This window comes from Dendrobium catenatum, unplaced genomic scaffold (genome assembly GCF_001605985.2).
Source record: "Dendrobium catenatum unplaced genomic scaffold, ASM160598v2 original_scaffold_76759, whole genome shotgun sequence".
Classification (NCBI taxonomy): domain Eukaryota; kingdom Viridiplantae; phylum Streptophyta; class Magnoliopsida; order Asparagales; family Orchidaceae; genus Dendrobium; species Dendrobium catenatum.
Window position 1 is genome coordinate 310,641 of NW_021395205.1, and position 17,488 is coordinate 328,128.

A 17,488-nucleotide genomic window follows, 5' to 3' on the forward strand; every position below is an offset into this window, starting at 1 on the left:
TATATATATATATATATATATATATATATATTTTGTTGGAGGAACATAGGCATAAGAAAACTCGCTCTTGGACAAGTATGATTGGATTGCTACAGAAGACTGACCGTTGGATTGATGAATAATATCTGAACTAATTCGAGAGGATAAATAGATGTTAGTTGATAGTTGATAGTTGATAGATATTAAGGCACATCTGCCATAAAAGTAAAATGGAGGAACATAGGCATAAGAAAACTCGCTCTTGGACAAGTATGATTGGATTGCTACAGAAGACTGACCGTTGGATTGATGAATAATATCTGAACTAATTCGAGAGGATAAATAGATGTTAGTTGATAGTTGATAGTTGATAGATATTAAGGCACATCTGCCATAAAAGTAAAATAGTGTTAGGTACACAGCATCATCATCAGCTATCTGAAGACCATTTTCAGTGTCTTTATGGTAGTTTTTATTTGCTGAGAAATTTAGTGAGAGTAAGTAGAAATAATGAAAAGCTACTTCAATCATTATAAATTTATAATTAAGTAAAATTTTATGGTAATTTCATCTCATTTTATTCCCTGTAGTTTCCTTCAACCCTAGCAAAGCATGCATAGTTTTTCTAATGCTCCCGAAATTAAATTTTAAAGTTTCCAACTAGCTTTTTCTCTCGAGATTCGCGTCCGATCAAGATAATTTTTACATGGCGTATCAGTTTGTAATGATCAGAACTATCGCATTTAGGTTGAAATCTTATGATTATGATGTAACTTTGGTCGACAGATGCATCGTAATAACAATCACAAATGTATTACGATCATTTTCCGTCGTAAAGATCATTGTTCGTCCCTAACTTTGGTCGACAGATGCCTCGTCACCAATATGCTACGTACCACCTTGTATTGGATGATGTGAGGTGTCATGATTGGCCTCCAGACGGTTTAGTGACCGCACGTAATAATCTCTTCTAACCTCCAGCTGATTTCAACATTTACGACTTGTGCCAATCAAAATTTCATGCAGTATTCGAATAAATTTATATAGAATGAATCTAAGATTTATATATTAATTACAAACACAAGGAAATACATAGATAAAATATTAAAATTTAAATAGCAAATATCTCTGTTGCGGGCTAGAATATACACGGCGATAGAGATTTAATTTTATGTATTAGCGTTGCACGGATATACAGCTCACACGCACAAAAAACACAAGATTTTTTACGTGGAAAACCATTGAAAAGGGAAAAACCACGGGGCCTATCCCAGTTGAAAAGATTTCACTAGAACTTGAGTTTGTTACAATGGACTGGCTCGCCTCTAAGGGCGATCAGATTACAAATAACAACAGTACAATAGAAGTTTGGGTGTCAGATGATGGATCGACAGAACTTCGGGCTTCAGATGGTGGTCTGGTAGATTTCTGGGTCTTAGGTGATGATCCGACGAAGGCGAGGGTCTCTAGCGGAGGTCCAGCAAAGGCGAGGATCTCAGGTGGTAATCTGGCGAAGGTGAGGACCTCCGGCGATGGTGTGGTGAAGGTGAGAGTCTCAAGTGGTGGTTCGGTGAAGGCAAGGGCCTCAGGTGGTGGTCCTGTGGAGCACATGGCCTTAGGTGGTGGTCCGACGGAGCTCAGGGCTTTAGGTGGTGGTCCGACGGAGCACAGGGCGTCAGGTTGTGATCCAGCGGAGCACAGGACGTCAGGTGGTGGTGCGGCGGAGCACAGGACGTCAGGTGGTAGTGTAGTGGAGCACAGGGCGTCAGGTGGTGGTTCGGCGGAGCATGGGGCATTAGGTGGTGGTCCGGCGGAGCACAGAGCATCAAGTGGTGGTGCGGCGAAGCACAGGGCGTTAAGGTGGTGGTCCGGCAAAGCACAGGGCGTCAGGTGGTGGTCCAGCGGAGCACAGGGCTTCAGGTGGTAGTCTGGGGGAACACAAGGCATCAAGTGATGGTTCGGCAGAAGTCCGGCGGTGGTGGACCATTGGTGGTTCGACGGAACTCTGGCTATGGTCCGATGGTGGTTCGGCGGAACTCCGGCGATATTCCGACGGTGGTCCGGCGAAACTTTGGCAGTGGTCGAGGAGGCAATGAAGCAAAAGAGAGATCTCAAATAAATATAATAAATTAGAAACTCATTTTAGTAAAAAAATTGACCGCATGGCAATATAGTCCCTCCTCTCTATGCGTTTGTCCCCATAGTTAAAAACTATAGGCGGATTCATCCCGAATTGAATACAAAGTCCTGCACTCATACTAATTTGTCGGTTGATCAGAACTTTTACTGAAAAAAATACAAATCAATCGAAGACTATAAGTCGTATGTTCGACCAATTGTGTACTTTCGCTTATCGTTCAGACGAATTTGAATTTGATGGACCGAACTCACCGAAGATTTTATTATTATTATAATTATTATTCGATGAGAAATATATTCAGAAAAAAATGACCAATAATATGTAGGAGTTAGGTAAGGTTCACATTATAGATTTAGTGAAATATTTTATTTTGGGAGTATGGCGAGTTACAGTCAACTTTAAATAAAAGTTTTGAAATCGGATTCATCATTGAATTGATTTGACAATTGGGGCCTCTGTTAATTGGTTTGATCTGTTCAACTAATCGATCCAACAAATCAATTATATTAATAGTAACATCTTAATTATGTTTAATTATTATAACATTTTAATTGGTTAAAAATATTTTTTTTTCTAATTTTGATTAATTGTTAGTGATTTATCTTTCAAAATTTCATTTGATCGGCATGGTTTTGTATTGAGATTTTTTTTTGAATAAAATTGAGGATTTTTTGTACTTTGATGTCGGTAGATTTTCATTTGAAATGAATGGCTTGATGATATGAACCTATTGATACTGTAAGTGATCCGATTAGACTCCAAACGAGCTCAAATCGAGCACTTGAAGTATTATTGAAAATTGGTGATATTAATTAGATGACCACATAATCTCCAAAATCATGGGTGCTTGTGATTCAATTGAGTGAATTGGTAAAAAACAAATCTAATGTGCTCATGATTATTCAATTATGAGTTCATTAAGGTAATTAAATGCTGAATAATTGATCTAGAATTAAAGGGATTAGTATGAGCTATTCCATAGAATGTTCTGGATTATGACCAAATTTATTGAAATGACTCTAAAAAAGCTATAATTACGATATTATTTTCTACTTAAATGAGATTTCAGAGCTCAGCAATTTGAATAATCCTATTGCATTGCTCAATAATCTCTGTCGTTGACCCTCAACAACAATCATGACCACTATCGCATGATTACTAACATCCAACCTTATCTATTGACTTCAATTGTCCAACTATAGATACCCAATCTTTATCACATTGTCATTGATGACTAATCTTATATAGTTATCCCATTGTCTATTGGTTATTTTATAATCAAGATAATGAAAATTAGATAATTATTCTCGGTTGTGTAAACTCGTCTTCTTGACTTTTGAAAAAGAGCTTACTCATATTTTTAATTATATAGTGGACTATTGTAATTGAGTTAGGCATCATGGTTTTTCCTAATTTTGACTTTTTAATGTAAAACTTTTTGGTGTTGTTTATAATTTTTAATTATCACGATGTTTTTCAGTATCGGTGTCAGTATCAGTTCATCGTTGGCTCAACAAACAGAGTCGTTACTCTTTACCCGTTGGCATAGTAATCTCCTTATAACTTCTTATTAGTGTTTCACGTGAATTATTAGAGGATAACATTAAACTATAATATTTAAAGGAAAGCCTGTCGGATTTCCATCATGTACAGGTCAATCAGTCTCCAACTAACAGGTCAATCAGTCTTTACTTGTCTTTTACACACACATTATTATTACAATACTATAATATTAATCTCAATTACATATCTACATTCATTTTCAATGTATTACAATAAATAAAACATAATTGAGCTTAATTCAAAAAGCACCAAAATATTCTAACATTGAACAATAACAATCATACTGAGCAAAAATTCATAATATCATAATTTAACAAAATTAGCAAATATTATGTAAAATAACATTCTGAAGCTTTAGTTGAACTAAATCACTATTTTAGACGTTAAAATAAATTTACGAGTAAGAAAAATCATTGTATTTTTAAATTATCTGATAAAAAATCTCAAATAAATACTCAAAATATTCAAAATTTTTATAATCTCAATCTCTATAACATATAAAAAGTTACGAGGTGAAAGCTTTATCAATACAAATTTATTTTAATTTCAGTAATAAAAACATAAATTTGATCAAAAAAATATCAAAAAATATAAAATTTTTAAAATCAGAAATATAATAAAGGTTCCTTACAATGAGACGAATAAATTTCCTAACATGTTCAACTGCCAAAAATCATTTTGCGATATCCAAATCCAAGAATTTTCTTTCTCCTTCTTCACATTTTTTTTTTCTCTTTTCATTTTCTGTTAGCCAAATGCTTAGGAAGAAAAAAGGATTTAATTAATAATTTCATATAATGGAATTAGATATTTATGAATAAAATAACAATATAAGTACTTAGTTTATTCAAATTTTCAATAGAAATTCATATAAATATATTTGAGACTTTAAAAGTTATAGAAAAATATTCATAAAATAACATATTTTATTTAAAGATTTTGGTGAATCAATTTGCAAAATGGATACCTATCGGTTCCAAAATCCCCACACTGTACTAACATGTGTCAATTTCTTAAGAATTTTTTATTAATACTAAATATCAGCACCAAGTTGAAAGTCAAACTTCTAGAATTAGAGTACTTTCTTTATCACCATGATCTTTTGGATGAGGTGCATCAAAATTTGATAATTAAATTTTTTTTTGGATAAAAGCTATGAGGGGCCTACACGTTGATTTAAAAAAAATACAAGTCCTTAATAATTCATCAGCTTTCTAAAAATACAATATTTAAAGCAAAACATATGAACTAATGGTTCAATCTATTATAAGATAAGAAAAAATAATAAAAGCAACAAAACAAACAATCCAAAAGGAATAGAAGAGACCTATGCCACCCAAGAGCTGCACCACAAAGGAATGCAAGAGCAACAAAATAACAGTAATATGCTCCAACCAACAAATATGGCATAAAGAGACAACAATATGCCAAAATCAACATGCACAAGAGGAAAACAAGAAGAAAAAAATCAACAAAAATAAAAGGAAACCAAGATAGTAGCTGATAGCCAACACCCCAGGCAAAAGAGCCAAAATAATTAGGAAAGGATCCATCTGGTAGCAGCCATCAAAACCCTAAATAGGACAAGAGACGAAACCAACAGGTCAACAACCCCTCCAAGAAAATTTGACCAACCATAGCCAAACCAAAGAAAAGAGGACAAACAACACATCAAAAAAGAAAAAAAAAAAAACCAAAAAGAAAAATATTTCTTTTTGGATTATACAACCCAAAGCACCTCACCGAAAGCCACACACCCAACAAACCATAACCCAACACAAGACCAAGCTACCAAGCAAAGCAACACCAACCCAAAACCAGAAATAATAGAGCAGGCCAACAGCAACAGACAGAAACATTAAACATAATAAATTACTTCATTCTAGATTTTCTCATACCCCATTTGCCACCTCCATGAGAAAAGACTTTTCAATGATGGGACCAACATTAGACTATACATTACATGAAACTCATCCACCACTTCTTCCTCTTGTTCTCCAATACCCCCGTAAGGCGAGGAAACAGACCCATCACCCATCCAACCAATCAAAATGATCCAAAAAAGTATCCTTCATGTTAAATGATAATTGAGCTTTAAAGCATAATTTGAAATAAGAGAAATTAGAACATCTATAAATGTCACTTGTTCATTCTATATCACAAGTTTAGACCATAAAGCTGTTGATTTCGTATAAGTTGTTAGACCTATGCAATTATCCCAAGGCTAACTAGGGGGGGGGGTGAATTGGTAATTTAAAAAAAATTGAATTTTTTTAATAGAAAACTGATTTTTGTATTTTTGCTAAAGTAAAATTTTCAACCACAAATACTAAAGTGCAAAAAATAAATTGACACACAAATTTATAGTGGTTCGATCCAACAAGACCTACATCTACTCCGTGAAGACTCCCTCTTCAGGTATTGCATTATTACCAAAAGTGATTCTTCTTTTGCTCCCATAGCAAGACAGAGAAGCCTTTATAATTTTCCTCTCTTCCACCAATCCCGGTGAGGCAAAGAATCATCATCTTTTCACACCCTCCAAGTGTCGGCATAGTACCTTCGTCTGTTCACACTATCCAAGTATCGGCAGAGTATCATCATCATTTCTCACCCTCCAAGTGTCAGTATAGTACCGTCGTCTGTTCACACTCTCCAAGTGTCGGTAGAGTACCGTCATCCTTTCACACCCTCTAAGTGTCGACAGAGTACTGTCGTCTGTTCACACTCTCTAAGTGTCAATAGAGTACTATATCTTCTTCAAGATTTTTTCTCGAGCAAATAGAAAGATGAAAAAAATAGTAGTAACCAAAACTCAAAAGAGATTCTTACATTTGAGTAACAATGTGAACCCTTCACACTCCACTTGCAAGAACTTTCCCTGAAACACTCTCTCACAAACACTCTTTCACTTGCTCTTGAAAAATAATGAAGAATAAAAACTTTTACGTCAGTTTCTAAGGACCTTTTATATGAAAGATATGAAAAACCATCTAGAAAATTGAAATTTATCATTTTAAGCGTGTACGATCGTACAATACGATCATATTTTTATATGTACGTCAGTTCAAAAATTGTTGTGTACGAACCTTATGCAAATATGTATGAAATATTTTTGTACACGATGATCGTCAAGTACGAACGGTTAGAAAAAAATTTAAATTCATTGGGACGAAAAGGTTTCCCACATTGTTGTACTCTGGACGTCGTCTGTATGAACGATGCATTATATAGTACAATCAGTTTAGAAAATCTTGGCGTTCATCGATACAAAAAGGGATATGTCCAATTCGTACTCTAAACATCATCTGTATAAATAAGGAATCGTACAGTACGATCAGTTCATAAAACTTTAGGATTTGTCGGGACGAAAAGGGACATATCTAATTCATATTATGGACATCGTCTGTACGAATAATGAATCGTACATTACGATCCATTTAGAAAAAGCTTTGAATTCATCGGGAGAAAAAGGGACCCATCCAATTCGTACTCTGTATGTCGTTTGTACGAACAATGAATCATATAGTAAGATCCATTTAGAAAAAGCTTTGAATTCGTCGGGACGTAAAGGGATACATCCAATTCATACTCTAGACATCGTCTGTATGAAGAGACCTTCATACAATATGATTAACACTTAAAAAAATTTCTAACTGTAGTTCGTTTAACTATATGTAGATGAAAATAACTAAATAAATTATCCTGTATGAAATGACTTCATACAGTACGATTAGTTTAAAATTACAAATTTTAAATACTCCTCCAGTGTGTGTGTGCACAGTTACTCAATTACAATCACACTCTCTCAGACTCAATAAAAAGAAAAGTACATACTTCAATTACAATAAAACCTAATCTAATCTGATTTGAAATCTTTAATAATCTAAGGTATGATTTCTCTGAAATATTAGTATACACAAACAACAAAAATAGTATATCCAAAATATGTTAGGAGAAATAGTGATTAAAATAATAATATTTGAAATCATAAAAAATATACATATTGCAAGAATATCAATAATAAAAAAACAAGGTTGTAATAATCTCAACAAAAGCCATTTCTGAAGAAGGCACGGGGGAATCATCATTATCTCTACTTGAAGCTCCATTCAACACCATTGTATTAACATAAAACAAATCCTTCTCAACAACATAGTGTGAAGCAACTGGTTGATATTCATCAATAGGAATTAAAGCCAATTTGTTAGCCATCTAATTAATAATTCTCTCACCATCCTTTTGAACAGAACAAGCCAAATCCATTAAAAGAGAAGCACACTGATTACCATAATTTAACACAACAAGATTAATTGAATATATACCATTCATATTAATATTAATACTATGATCCTTCTTCGGCACAAAACCAATAAAAGGAAGATTAAAAAGGTCATCAAAGCAAAAAATGATGGGCTAAGATGAATGCCCCGCATAAGCAACAATCAAAGGATGAAGAATAATCTCATTTTTCAAATGACCCACAAAACCAACATCCACATTATCATGCAATGATAAGTCAACATAAACAATGTCCTGAACATTATCATGCACATCATGAGAAAGCATATGATACGAAGTGCCATATGGAACCAAGGTCATGTAGGATACGAAGTGTAAAAAAATGTGGGTAGAGGTTCAGGAATGAAACCCAAATCGGATTAATGGGGATTCTTCAGAAATATCTATAAATGGTGACCACTTAGTCAATTTGATGAAACAGTTACTAACAAAGTATGAGAGGTGAGAAAAAAACTCTACAATAATCCATATCACTACACAATTTCATCAAAATATGTCGGGAATCCAATAAGGTGACCGAGAACTCATCGGATAATTTCAAGTTAAAAAAGAACTTTCTAACCGCATCCCAAGAAGGCCTACAATTAGGGAAATAGCCAATAACAGAAAAGGCAAACGGGGCGGCAAGAGCTAACTCTTCTTCCTTCAAAATCCAAAGAGAAGGCAACCCTAAAAAAGTAGAGGTTTTAAGGTCTGCAAATTGAACTTACGATGAAGCCCCCAACAGAGCATCAAAAAAAGATTGAGAGTTGGCTTTGCCATTCAAAAAATCAGGGTTATCCAAACTTACTTGATTAACCACCATTCACCAAGATGAAGGTGAAACAATCAAGAAGATCATGAGAACAACAATGCTAAGAAAAATCAAAACCACCAGAAGAGAAGAAAAAAAAAAACAACTATAAAGGGTGGAGAGCAACTAACCTGAACGAGAGAGAAGTCCGTCACGACTAGGAAGGGGTTGTTGGGATGAAAACCCTAGTAGCGCCAGTGCTAACCAAAAAACTTTGAAGAGGGGGGGGGGGGGGGGGGGGGGTGGTGTTGGGGGGGGGGTTGGTTATGTATCTGACTTTACCGGTTCCTTATATCATATAGCTCTCATATATTGATGATATCATTTCAGAAGAACTCTCCCCATCAATAGATAAATTACCCATATTCTTGATTAGATGAAAAATCATACTATTTTTGAAGACATTTGAATGACCAAAGAAGACTTGGATAAATTTTCCCTAGGTCTTATGTATACGTAAATGGAGTTATAAGTTTTAGCTCTATAGAGTAGAGTTGTTTCAGGTCTCTAGTGGAGTTTATGTAACACCTAGACAAAGGCCTAAGTCATAATCACAAATCAAAATATTACATCAAAATTTATATCTTTCATCATGAAAGCCTTGAATGACTTATAATCTTTTTAAAATCATTACAAAATAATTTTGAATCTTAATTTAAGATTTCTAGAAGGCTAGGTGGGCCATACTAGTAAATGAAGTAATTTTTTAAAAAAAATTACTTGATTTTATGACCACCCAACTTATCTTATTTGACCAATTTGCATTTTCATATTTTTGAAAGTTTTATCTTGTCTCTTATTATAATTTTTTATTAGGATAATTCATCCATCCTTATAATATCTTTTTTATTAGGTCCTAAGCCTTTCCAAAATTGCATAAGCTCAAAAAATGTCTATAAATATGATATTACTTTATGCTTTTGGATTCACCAAATAATAATTACTTTTTACTTTGTAAATTTCATAAGAAAAGGCTTGGAAATTGCTCTCCACTCCAATGAAGATTGATAGATGATCCTCTAGGCCTTTGATGGATGAAGCTATCTCTTCTCATGCTTATTCCTTCTTTTTTTCAACAAAATTCTCATGTTCTCTACAAAATCTCAATCCTAGGTTTCATCAACCCTTAAAAACATTCAATATCTTCATAACTCCCTCAAATATTCCTCTACGCCCCTCATAACCTCTCAAGACTTCAACACCCCAAGAACTCTAAGATACTCTAGCCAAAAAGCCTAATATAGATATATAATTTTCTTTTGTGAGCAACTATATTAAAAATATCAACACTTCTAAAACACTAATAAAAAAAATTAAAATATCAAAATTATTCTCTGACATCCCAAAATTTTGATCAAGAATTCCTTCCCTTTACATTTAATAACAAATTGCTCTCTGATAGCTTAAAAGTTTTAGTACCAAATATATCTAAACAATTAGTACCAATTTCGCCACCACCCAAATACACCTTTCACCCTCACCCTAAGAGGAGACTAATTAAGTTGTTACCTTCATCATAAAAATCCTATAGTCCATGCATTTGATAGCCTACATCTACATTGTTGGTGATAAAGGGCAACAAAAGTTAGTTAGAGATGGTAGTTAAGAAATGCTAGTTTGGAGACTAATAATGGGGGCTAGTTGTCATGGTATTGTACTAATAAAATGATGGTTATCAGTCAATTATAATCAAGAGAAGATAGTTAAGTGATAATAGTCGGGTGACAATGTAAGGATGAAATAGTTGCAAGCAGAGATCATTAACATCAAATGCTATGGGGCGCTCTAGGATTCAATCTCCAAGCTCTCTCTAATTTCAAGTTAAGGTATACAGTCCATTTCCCGCTAGAATATGAGTTTATTTTTAGTTTCTAGGGTGGCATTGTGGTTATTTTAGCGAAAATCTAAAAATATTCCATCAAAGGACACGAGTTGTTTCTTTTGATTATTGAGAAATATTTTAGTCTTTAAGTCACTTAATAATCTCAAAATTAAGTGATCTTGAGCTTATTAGAATTTTTTAATTAACGCTCTCATTTTAACTATAAGCATAAAATTTCAAGACTCATTTGATCCTCAATAAATGTCGTTAAACTATGCTTCAAATGCTTGATTAAAGTTTCGTTTGAGACGGCTTTCTTATTTGCTTCTTAAAGCAACTTTTTAGTATAAAAATTAAAAATTTGTATTAAAAAAAGGCTTTAAGAAGCAATAATAAGCCGTCCCGAACTAAGCTTAAGACTCTTCTAAACTTAGCTTAGATAACTTTTTGAGTTGTTAGGTTCATATCATTGAAACAATTATTTTTTCTATAAATTTACTTAAATCACAATTCAAAATTATGCTAAAATTAATTTCAAAAAGATTTGACTTAAATAATATAGATTTGTGCTTGATCCGATCAAACATCAATGAAATGAAATTTTTTTATGTGTAATTATTATTATTATTATTCTATTTTACTTTTTCTATTTTAACGTTTATTTTCGGTTGAGCAAATTTAATCATCGCGCAATAAAGCTTTACTCTACTTATCAAATCAGTTCCCATAATTAAGTCCAGTTATTAACTCAGCTCCCATAATTAAAGACATATAAATAGGAACAAACAGAGACAGAGTAGAAAGCAGATAGCAGCCAAAGGCGAGAGAGAGAGAGAGAGAGAGAGAGAGAGAGAGAGAGAGATGGAAAGGAACTGCTTCTCCCGGCGACCGGCGGTGTCAGAGGAGCGTAGAGGATCGGCGGCGCGGGGTAAGGACCGAGCTTTCAGAGGAGTAAGGATGAGAAAGTGGGGAAAGTGGGTGGCCGAGATAAGAGAACCCAACAAACGTTCAAGGATATGGCTAGGCTCCTACTCCTCTCCGGTCGCCGCTGCCAGGGCTTACGATACCGCTGTCTACCTCCTTAGAGGCCGCTCCGCACTCCTCAACTTTCCCGACGAACTCGCCGCCGACGAGTCCGGTGAAGCCAATACCGCTCTCTCAGCTGCTTCAATCAGAAAGAAAGCCGCCGAGGTTGGGGCTCGCGTCGATGCCCTCCAGCAGCAGAAGCAACAAGCGCCGCCGCTACCTCCACCACCACGCCCTCGTCCTGATCTCAACGAGCAGCCTAGCCCTGAAACTACAGAGGAAGAAGTAATCTCTTCTGCATAGTTTTTCTATTTTGGATCTTTTTTTAAGCTCAGATTTGAGCATAAGTGGATTCGGGGAAGGGAAGAAAAAAGCCGGCGAGAGGCGAGAGGCGAGAGGAGAGTGAAGAAGCGTCGCTATTGCTCGAGATAGCCGAAGTCGCTGTTGCTTGGCGCGCGCGGGCAGGTGACTGGCCGACCGACGCAAGTGGCGGTCCCTCCCTTTTCTTCTCTGCTTTCTCAGAGTTCTTTGTAAGGAAAAAAAAAGAAGGGAAAAGGTAAACGATCTTTAAGTGTCCGTTTGGTTTGAAGGATTTGAAGGTAACGGAGATCGAATTTTATTCAAAGTTTTATAAATTTTTCTATTTATTTTTATCATAATTAATCAGCAATTAGATTTATTAAAAAAAGTGGATAATTTTTTTTTAATTTTATTTTATCTTTTTCAATTAATAGAAATATCCAACATGGCACTTAAATAAATTAAAATAAAATGAAATGAATAATTTTATTGATCTCAACGAAATATTATGAATCATATCACCCTAAATTTTAATTTTAGTCAGGATAAAAAATGGGAATAAAAAAAATTTGAGGTATGTATTCTATATAATTTTCTTTAAATAGATTATCTTCTCCTATTAGTGTTTGTATAGTAAGATATGATGACAATTGAGTTGGACTATGCAACCTAATGTAAATATAATCACAATCTTCTATAGATTGGATTTTCTTTATATCGATGTTATTTTTTACGAGCTTACGATTTCATTTGGGACGGATTTCTTACTGTTTTTAAAAAGTAGATTTTTATTATAAAATTTCTAATAATAAATTTTTTTTACTATAAAGTTATTTTAAAAAGCAATTAAAAAGTTATCCCATAATAAAATCTAAAACTTTTTTTGGGACGACTTTTTTTATTGCTTCTTAAAAGAGAGTTTTAATTTTTTTTATTACTTCTTAAAAGTTAAAACAGAGTTTTAGTACAAAATTTTTACTAAAACTATGTTTTAAAAAGACAATAAAAAAAATCGTCCCAAACAAAGCTTAAGTCGATCCCTCTTACTATTTTTTATAATATTTTATGTCATTTGTAGTAATAGAATCTTGAACTTGCACCCTTTCGTCCTCTGCAATATTGAAGGCAACATTCTGAGCCTGTCTTAATTTCTTTAATGTGGAGTCTAATAACGAGATCTTTAATAAAAATTATGATTGCAATTTAAAAAATAAAACAGTAAAAAATTGCTCTAAAAGAAATTTTTATTTGACAAAAATATCTTCTGTTGACATCACTTGAAATTCAACCTATTGAATATTTTTGGTTCCTTATTATGGGAAAATTATTCTATGCGAATGCTGAATGCTGTTCGGAAATCATCCAGAATACGTCACGTTACCTCTTTGCTTGGTACCGCGGCTAGGTACTGCTCAGTACCGCTCAGTACCACTGACGTGACTGCACCTGTTTCACCTCCGAATATAGAGCTACATCCGACATCCGCTCATCATAATATCTCCTTAATTATTATGGCTCTCAATACAGCCAACATGTGCAACTGTGAGGTTAGGTTAGAAGCTTGAACTTGCTTTGACAGTTGAGGTGACATGTTTGTGTTCCCATAAGCTGGCATACCATCAAGGTTTATAATTTCAATAATTTCTGTTTGTAAACAACAAGCTTAGTACAAAGAACAAAATATTTTTAGAGATTAATTCATAAACTTTTCAATATGAGAAAAAAAGAACAAAATTATCTCTTTAGGAGGAAGAAATTGTTTAAGATATTGCAATTAGATAAAAAATGAAATTAATTGAATACAAGTTAATTAATGTAGAATAAAATCTTATAATACAAAAAAAGATTTACGCACTAAAGATAGAGAGAGTTTTGACGATCAACCAAAAGGATTTGAGTTCGAAACCTCTGTAAGTGATGTATGCGTATCTTAATTGCCATCTTTAATTCTAAGAAGTTAGAAATGAGAAAGAGAATATTGGAGAATTATTTAATTTTATTAAAAAAATTAGTCCATTATAACTTTTAAAGTTTAACAGTTTAAAGATCTGCTCTTCAAAAGGAAGAAGAAGAAGAAGAAGAAGAAGAAGAAGAAGAAGAAGAAGAAGAAGAAGAAGAAGAAGAAGAAGAAGAAGCTCTCTCTCTCTCTTCTTCTTCCCTCAGAAGTCTTTAAGTTACCGTTTGATTTCTCATATCCATATCAGTAGCGGACAGGCGAACGGTGTGAATGACAGAACAGAGACCATTAGATTGTTTGATTGGGTTCGTTAACAATTAAGTCAAAGGCGAAGGATTGAAAAGCTTTGTTTGTGCTTTGACTTATATGTCTCTGAGCCCATTAATTAATAGCCACAAATAATAAAACATTGCAACCAACACTTTTTTTTATTATTGATTTTAATAGCAGGATGTTTTTTTTATTTTATTTTCTTTTCAATCATAAAATTTAGAATAGTAAAATTTACATAATTTTAGTAGTTTGATATTTAAATTGAGAAATGTGTTTTAGGATATACTTATACAAATTGTATGAGAAAGGGCTTGAGATTCCATAGATTTAGACTTCGTTTGGGACGGTTTCTTTGTTGCTTCTTAAAGCAGTTTTTCAGTTCAAAAAATTTTAAAATTTTTTATATTAGAAAGTTGTTTTAGAAAGCAGTAAGAAAGCTGTCACAAATGAAGCCCTAGTTTCGTTTGTGACAGCCTTCTAAAATAGCTTTTTAGTTATATTTTTTTTTTCAAAAAATATTTATATTAAAAAATTTACTTTAGAAAACAGTAAGAAAGCTATTGTTGAAAATTTATTGGAGCATAGTAACCGTAAGAAAATTATTGCTACATTTTAAAAAAAAATTATTTATGATATTTATATAATCATTCTTATATAAAACTGCAACAATCAACCTAAGAATCTCAATCTGACCTATAAAAAGATTGTGATATATATGCCACAGTATTTACTGATTGCAAAACGATCAATCTTTTAACTTATGTTTTATTTGAGATAGCTTTCTTACTATTTTTTAAAACAACTTTCTAGTACAAAAATTTCTTGTTAAAAAATTTTGTATATTAAAAAGCTGTTTCATAGAATAATAAGAAAGCTGTCTCAAACGAAACTTTGACTCCTCGTTATCTCTACCCGAGTTACACTTATGTATCAGAGTCATCTTGTTGTTGTAGTTGTTGAACTTAATAATCTCAATAGTGACACTTCTCTCTTTCTTTAGATCATACTAATCAACAAGATTTGTTGAGGCCATTGGCTCACCTTCTCAACCTAAACTTTGAGGACCTTTGCTTCCACTTTCCAATGAAAAAAAAATGAAATTTTGACTGATTTTAATTTACATAATCTTTTTGAGAAACATTATGATCATTTTGACAGCACGAGTGGTTGTAACAATTAAAGCCAAAAACTTTGGAGCAAAAAAGCAACACTCAAACTAATAAAGACTGTGATGGATGAAATAAAATGAGAAACATCAATATGTTCTGAATCTGTCAGTCCTATATAGATTAAATGGCATTCAACATATATATTAAGGCTTCATTTGGGACGACTTTAGTATAATTTTTGTACTAAAAAGTTATTTTAAGAAGCAGTAAGAAAGCCGTCCCGAACGAAGCCTAATTTTCAGTTGTAATCTTTTAACATAAATGATTTGGGAACATAAACAACATCAATGACAGATGAAGTTTGCCAAAGCCTTTTGATGAACTTTAAATGGGCTCAACCTTGGTAATATGTTATTAGTTGATTTGGTTCTTGGTAGAATTCAATGGTAAATTTGTAACAACCGAAACTCTTAACTATCGAAATATTGTCTGTTTTGGCTTAAAGATCTCATAGTTTTGTCATGTTGGTATAACTTCTGATGACGTTATCCATCCTAGGATTTCTTCGGGATGAGCACACTTAACTGTGAAAGTTCTTAAATGAAATTCCAACCATTACATCAAGAAGAGCTTTGATGTTTAAGAATTTAGCTTCTTTACTTAAGAGGTTTTATAAAACCGCCCATGAGGCTAACTCCTCCATTTTGGTTTATTGTTCATAAAGCATGGCTTGAGCAGAGCTTGGGTGATGTTCCAAATTTATTAGGGGCTGTTCAAGATCAATTGCTATTTTTATTTCTTATTTCTTGTTTTTAAGAAAACTTTTTTGGGTTGTATTTCTCATTTTCCTTAAAAAAAAACACACTTTTTTTTTTGTAATAATGAAAATAATTTTAAGATGTTTTTTATTATTTTCACAATGAAAATCTTCCTAGATTTGATGCCGCCGGCAACCACCAGTGCCTACCGCCATCACCGCCAAACTCCTTCAGCTGCGGGTCACCTCCACTGTTGTTAGCAACGGGAGAGATAATTTGGGTACCTAGCGGTACCCGCACTCGGTACTGTTGGGTACCGCTAGGTAGTCAGTACTGCGAACGGTGCGCACTTCGCACCTAATAATTTTTCCAGCAACGGCCACCAACTGAGTCCATTACATTCACAACAAAGTAGACAAAGAATTCTCGTTTTTTGCTAGCAAGACATGACATTACTCTATATGTCTGGTTCTTACAGTCGAGTCTGTGTAATCACAAAATACTCCGTAGTCATATTGTGAGGAGAAGTCCAGAACATAGAAGAAACTAGAACAATATGGTTATTCTTTTTTTAAACTTATCAAAATCTCTAAATCTGAATACAAAAGTGGAGATATCACTCTATTTATAGAGTAAAGCTATCTCAAGGGTCCTTTGAAGGGAATTAATGAATTATTAAAGAAAACTAGAAATTATAATAAGAGAAAGAAATAACATATAACAATAGAGAGGAGGTGAGTTTGGTTGGCTCAGCCTCAAAGTGTCAAAATGGATATTCGGATCGAACTCGGAACTAACCCGCCTTAAACTAGTTCAACACGAACCCGACCCGATTAGACAAATGAGTCAGGAAATCAAGCACGAACCGAATATGCTAGGTTACTGGATCGACCCGACTCGATGCGCCAACCCGAGTTGCAAGTAGGAAGCAAGCTAGCGAGGCGAGGGTGCGGACGGTGCAGTCTTGGGGGCTAGCGTGGGTGTGTGTCTGCATGGTGTGTGATGCAAGCGGGCAAGGCGTTAGCTTGAATTGCGCTGTTCGAGCACCGGTGCTGAGTGAGAGAGAGGGTGCGGGGATTTGGGGTGTGAATTGAGAGCGCGAGCTGCCCGTGACTCGGGTGCTGGAAGCTTGGAAAGAATGTGTTGGCGCTGTGCGGTGCGGTTCGTGCGGATGCACACACAACGAAGCGAAAGCTATAAGGTTGCGGAAGGGGGTGGGCAATCATATATAACATGCCAATATTGGGTTATCGAGTTGACTCAGATCCAAACAGATTTTTCAAACCGGTAAAAAAATAAAACTCAAATCCGACCTGTTTGTTAAATGGCCCGATCCGAACAAGAATTTTTCAGATCGAGTTCAGATTGGGTTATCCAGTTGAGTCAATAATTAACTCTCATAATTGAACCGGTCCAAATAGATTCAGCCTATATAATTCTCCCCATCTAGAAGAGACTTCTGCATA

General features: G+C 34.1%; 1 protein-coding gene across 1 annotated transcript; it reads left to right on the plus strand.

The window, feature by feature from the left end:
* Window positions 1–11,393: 11,393 nt before the first annotated feature.
* LOC110095684 (ethylene-responsive transcription factor RAP2-1) lies at window positions 11,394–12,250 on the plus strand. Its single transcript, XM_020821323.2, has one exon. It carries the CDS (start codon window positions 11,461–11,463, stop codon window positions 11,926–11,928), a length of 468 nt encoding a protein of 155 aa, XP_020676982.1. The 5' UTR covers window positions 11,394–11,460; the 3' UTR covers window positions 11,929–12,250.
* Window positions 12,251–17,488: the final 5,238 nt, after the last annotated feature.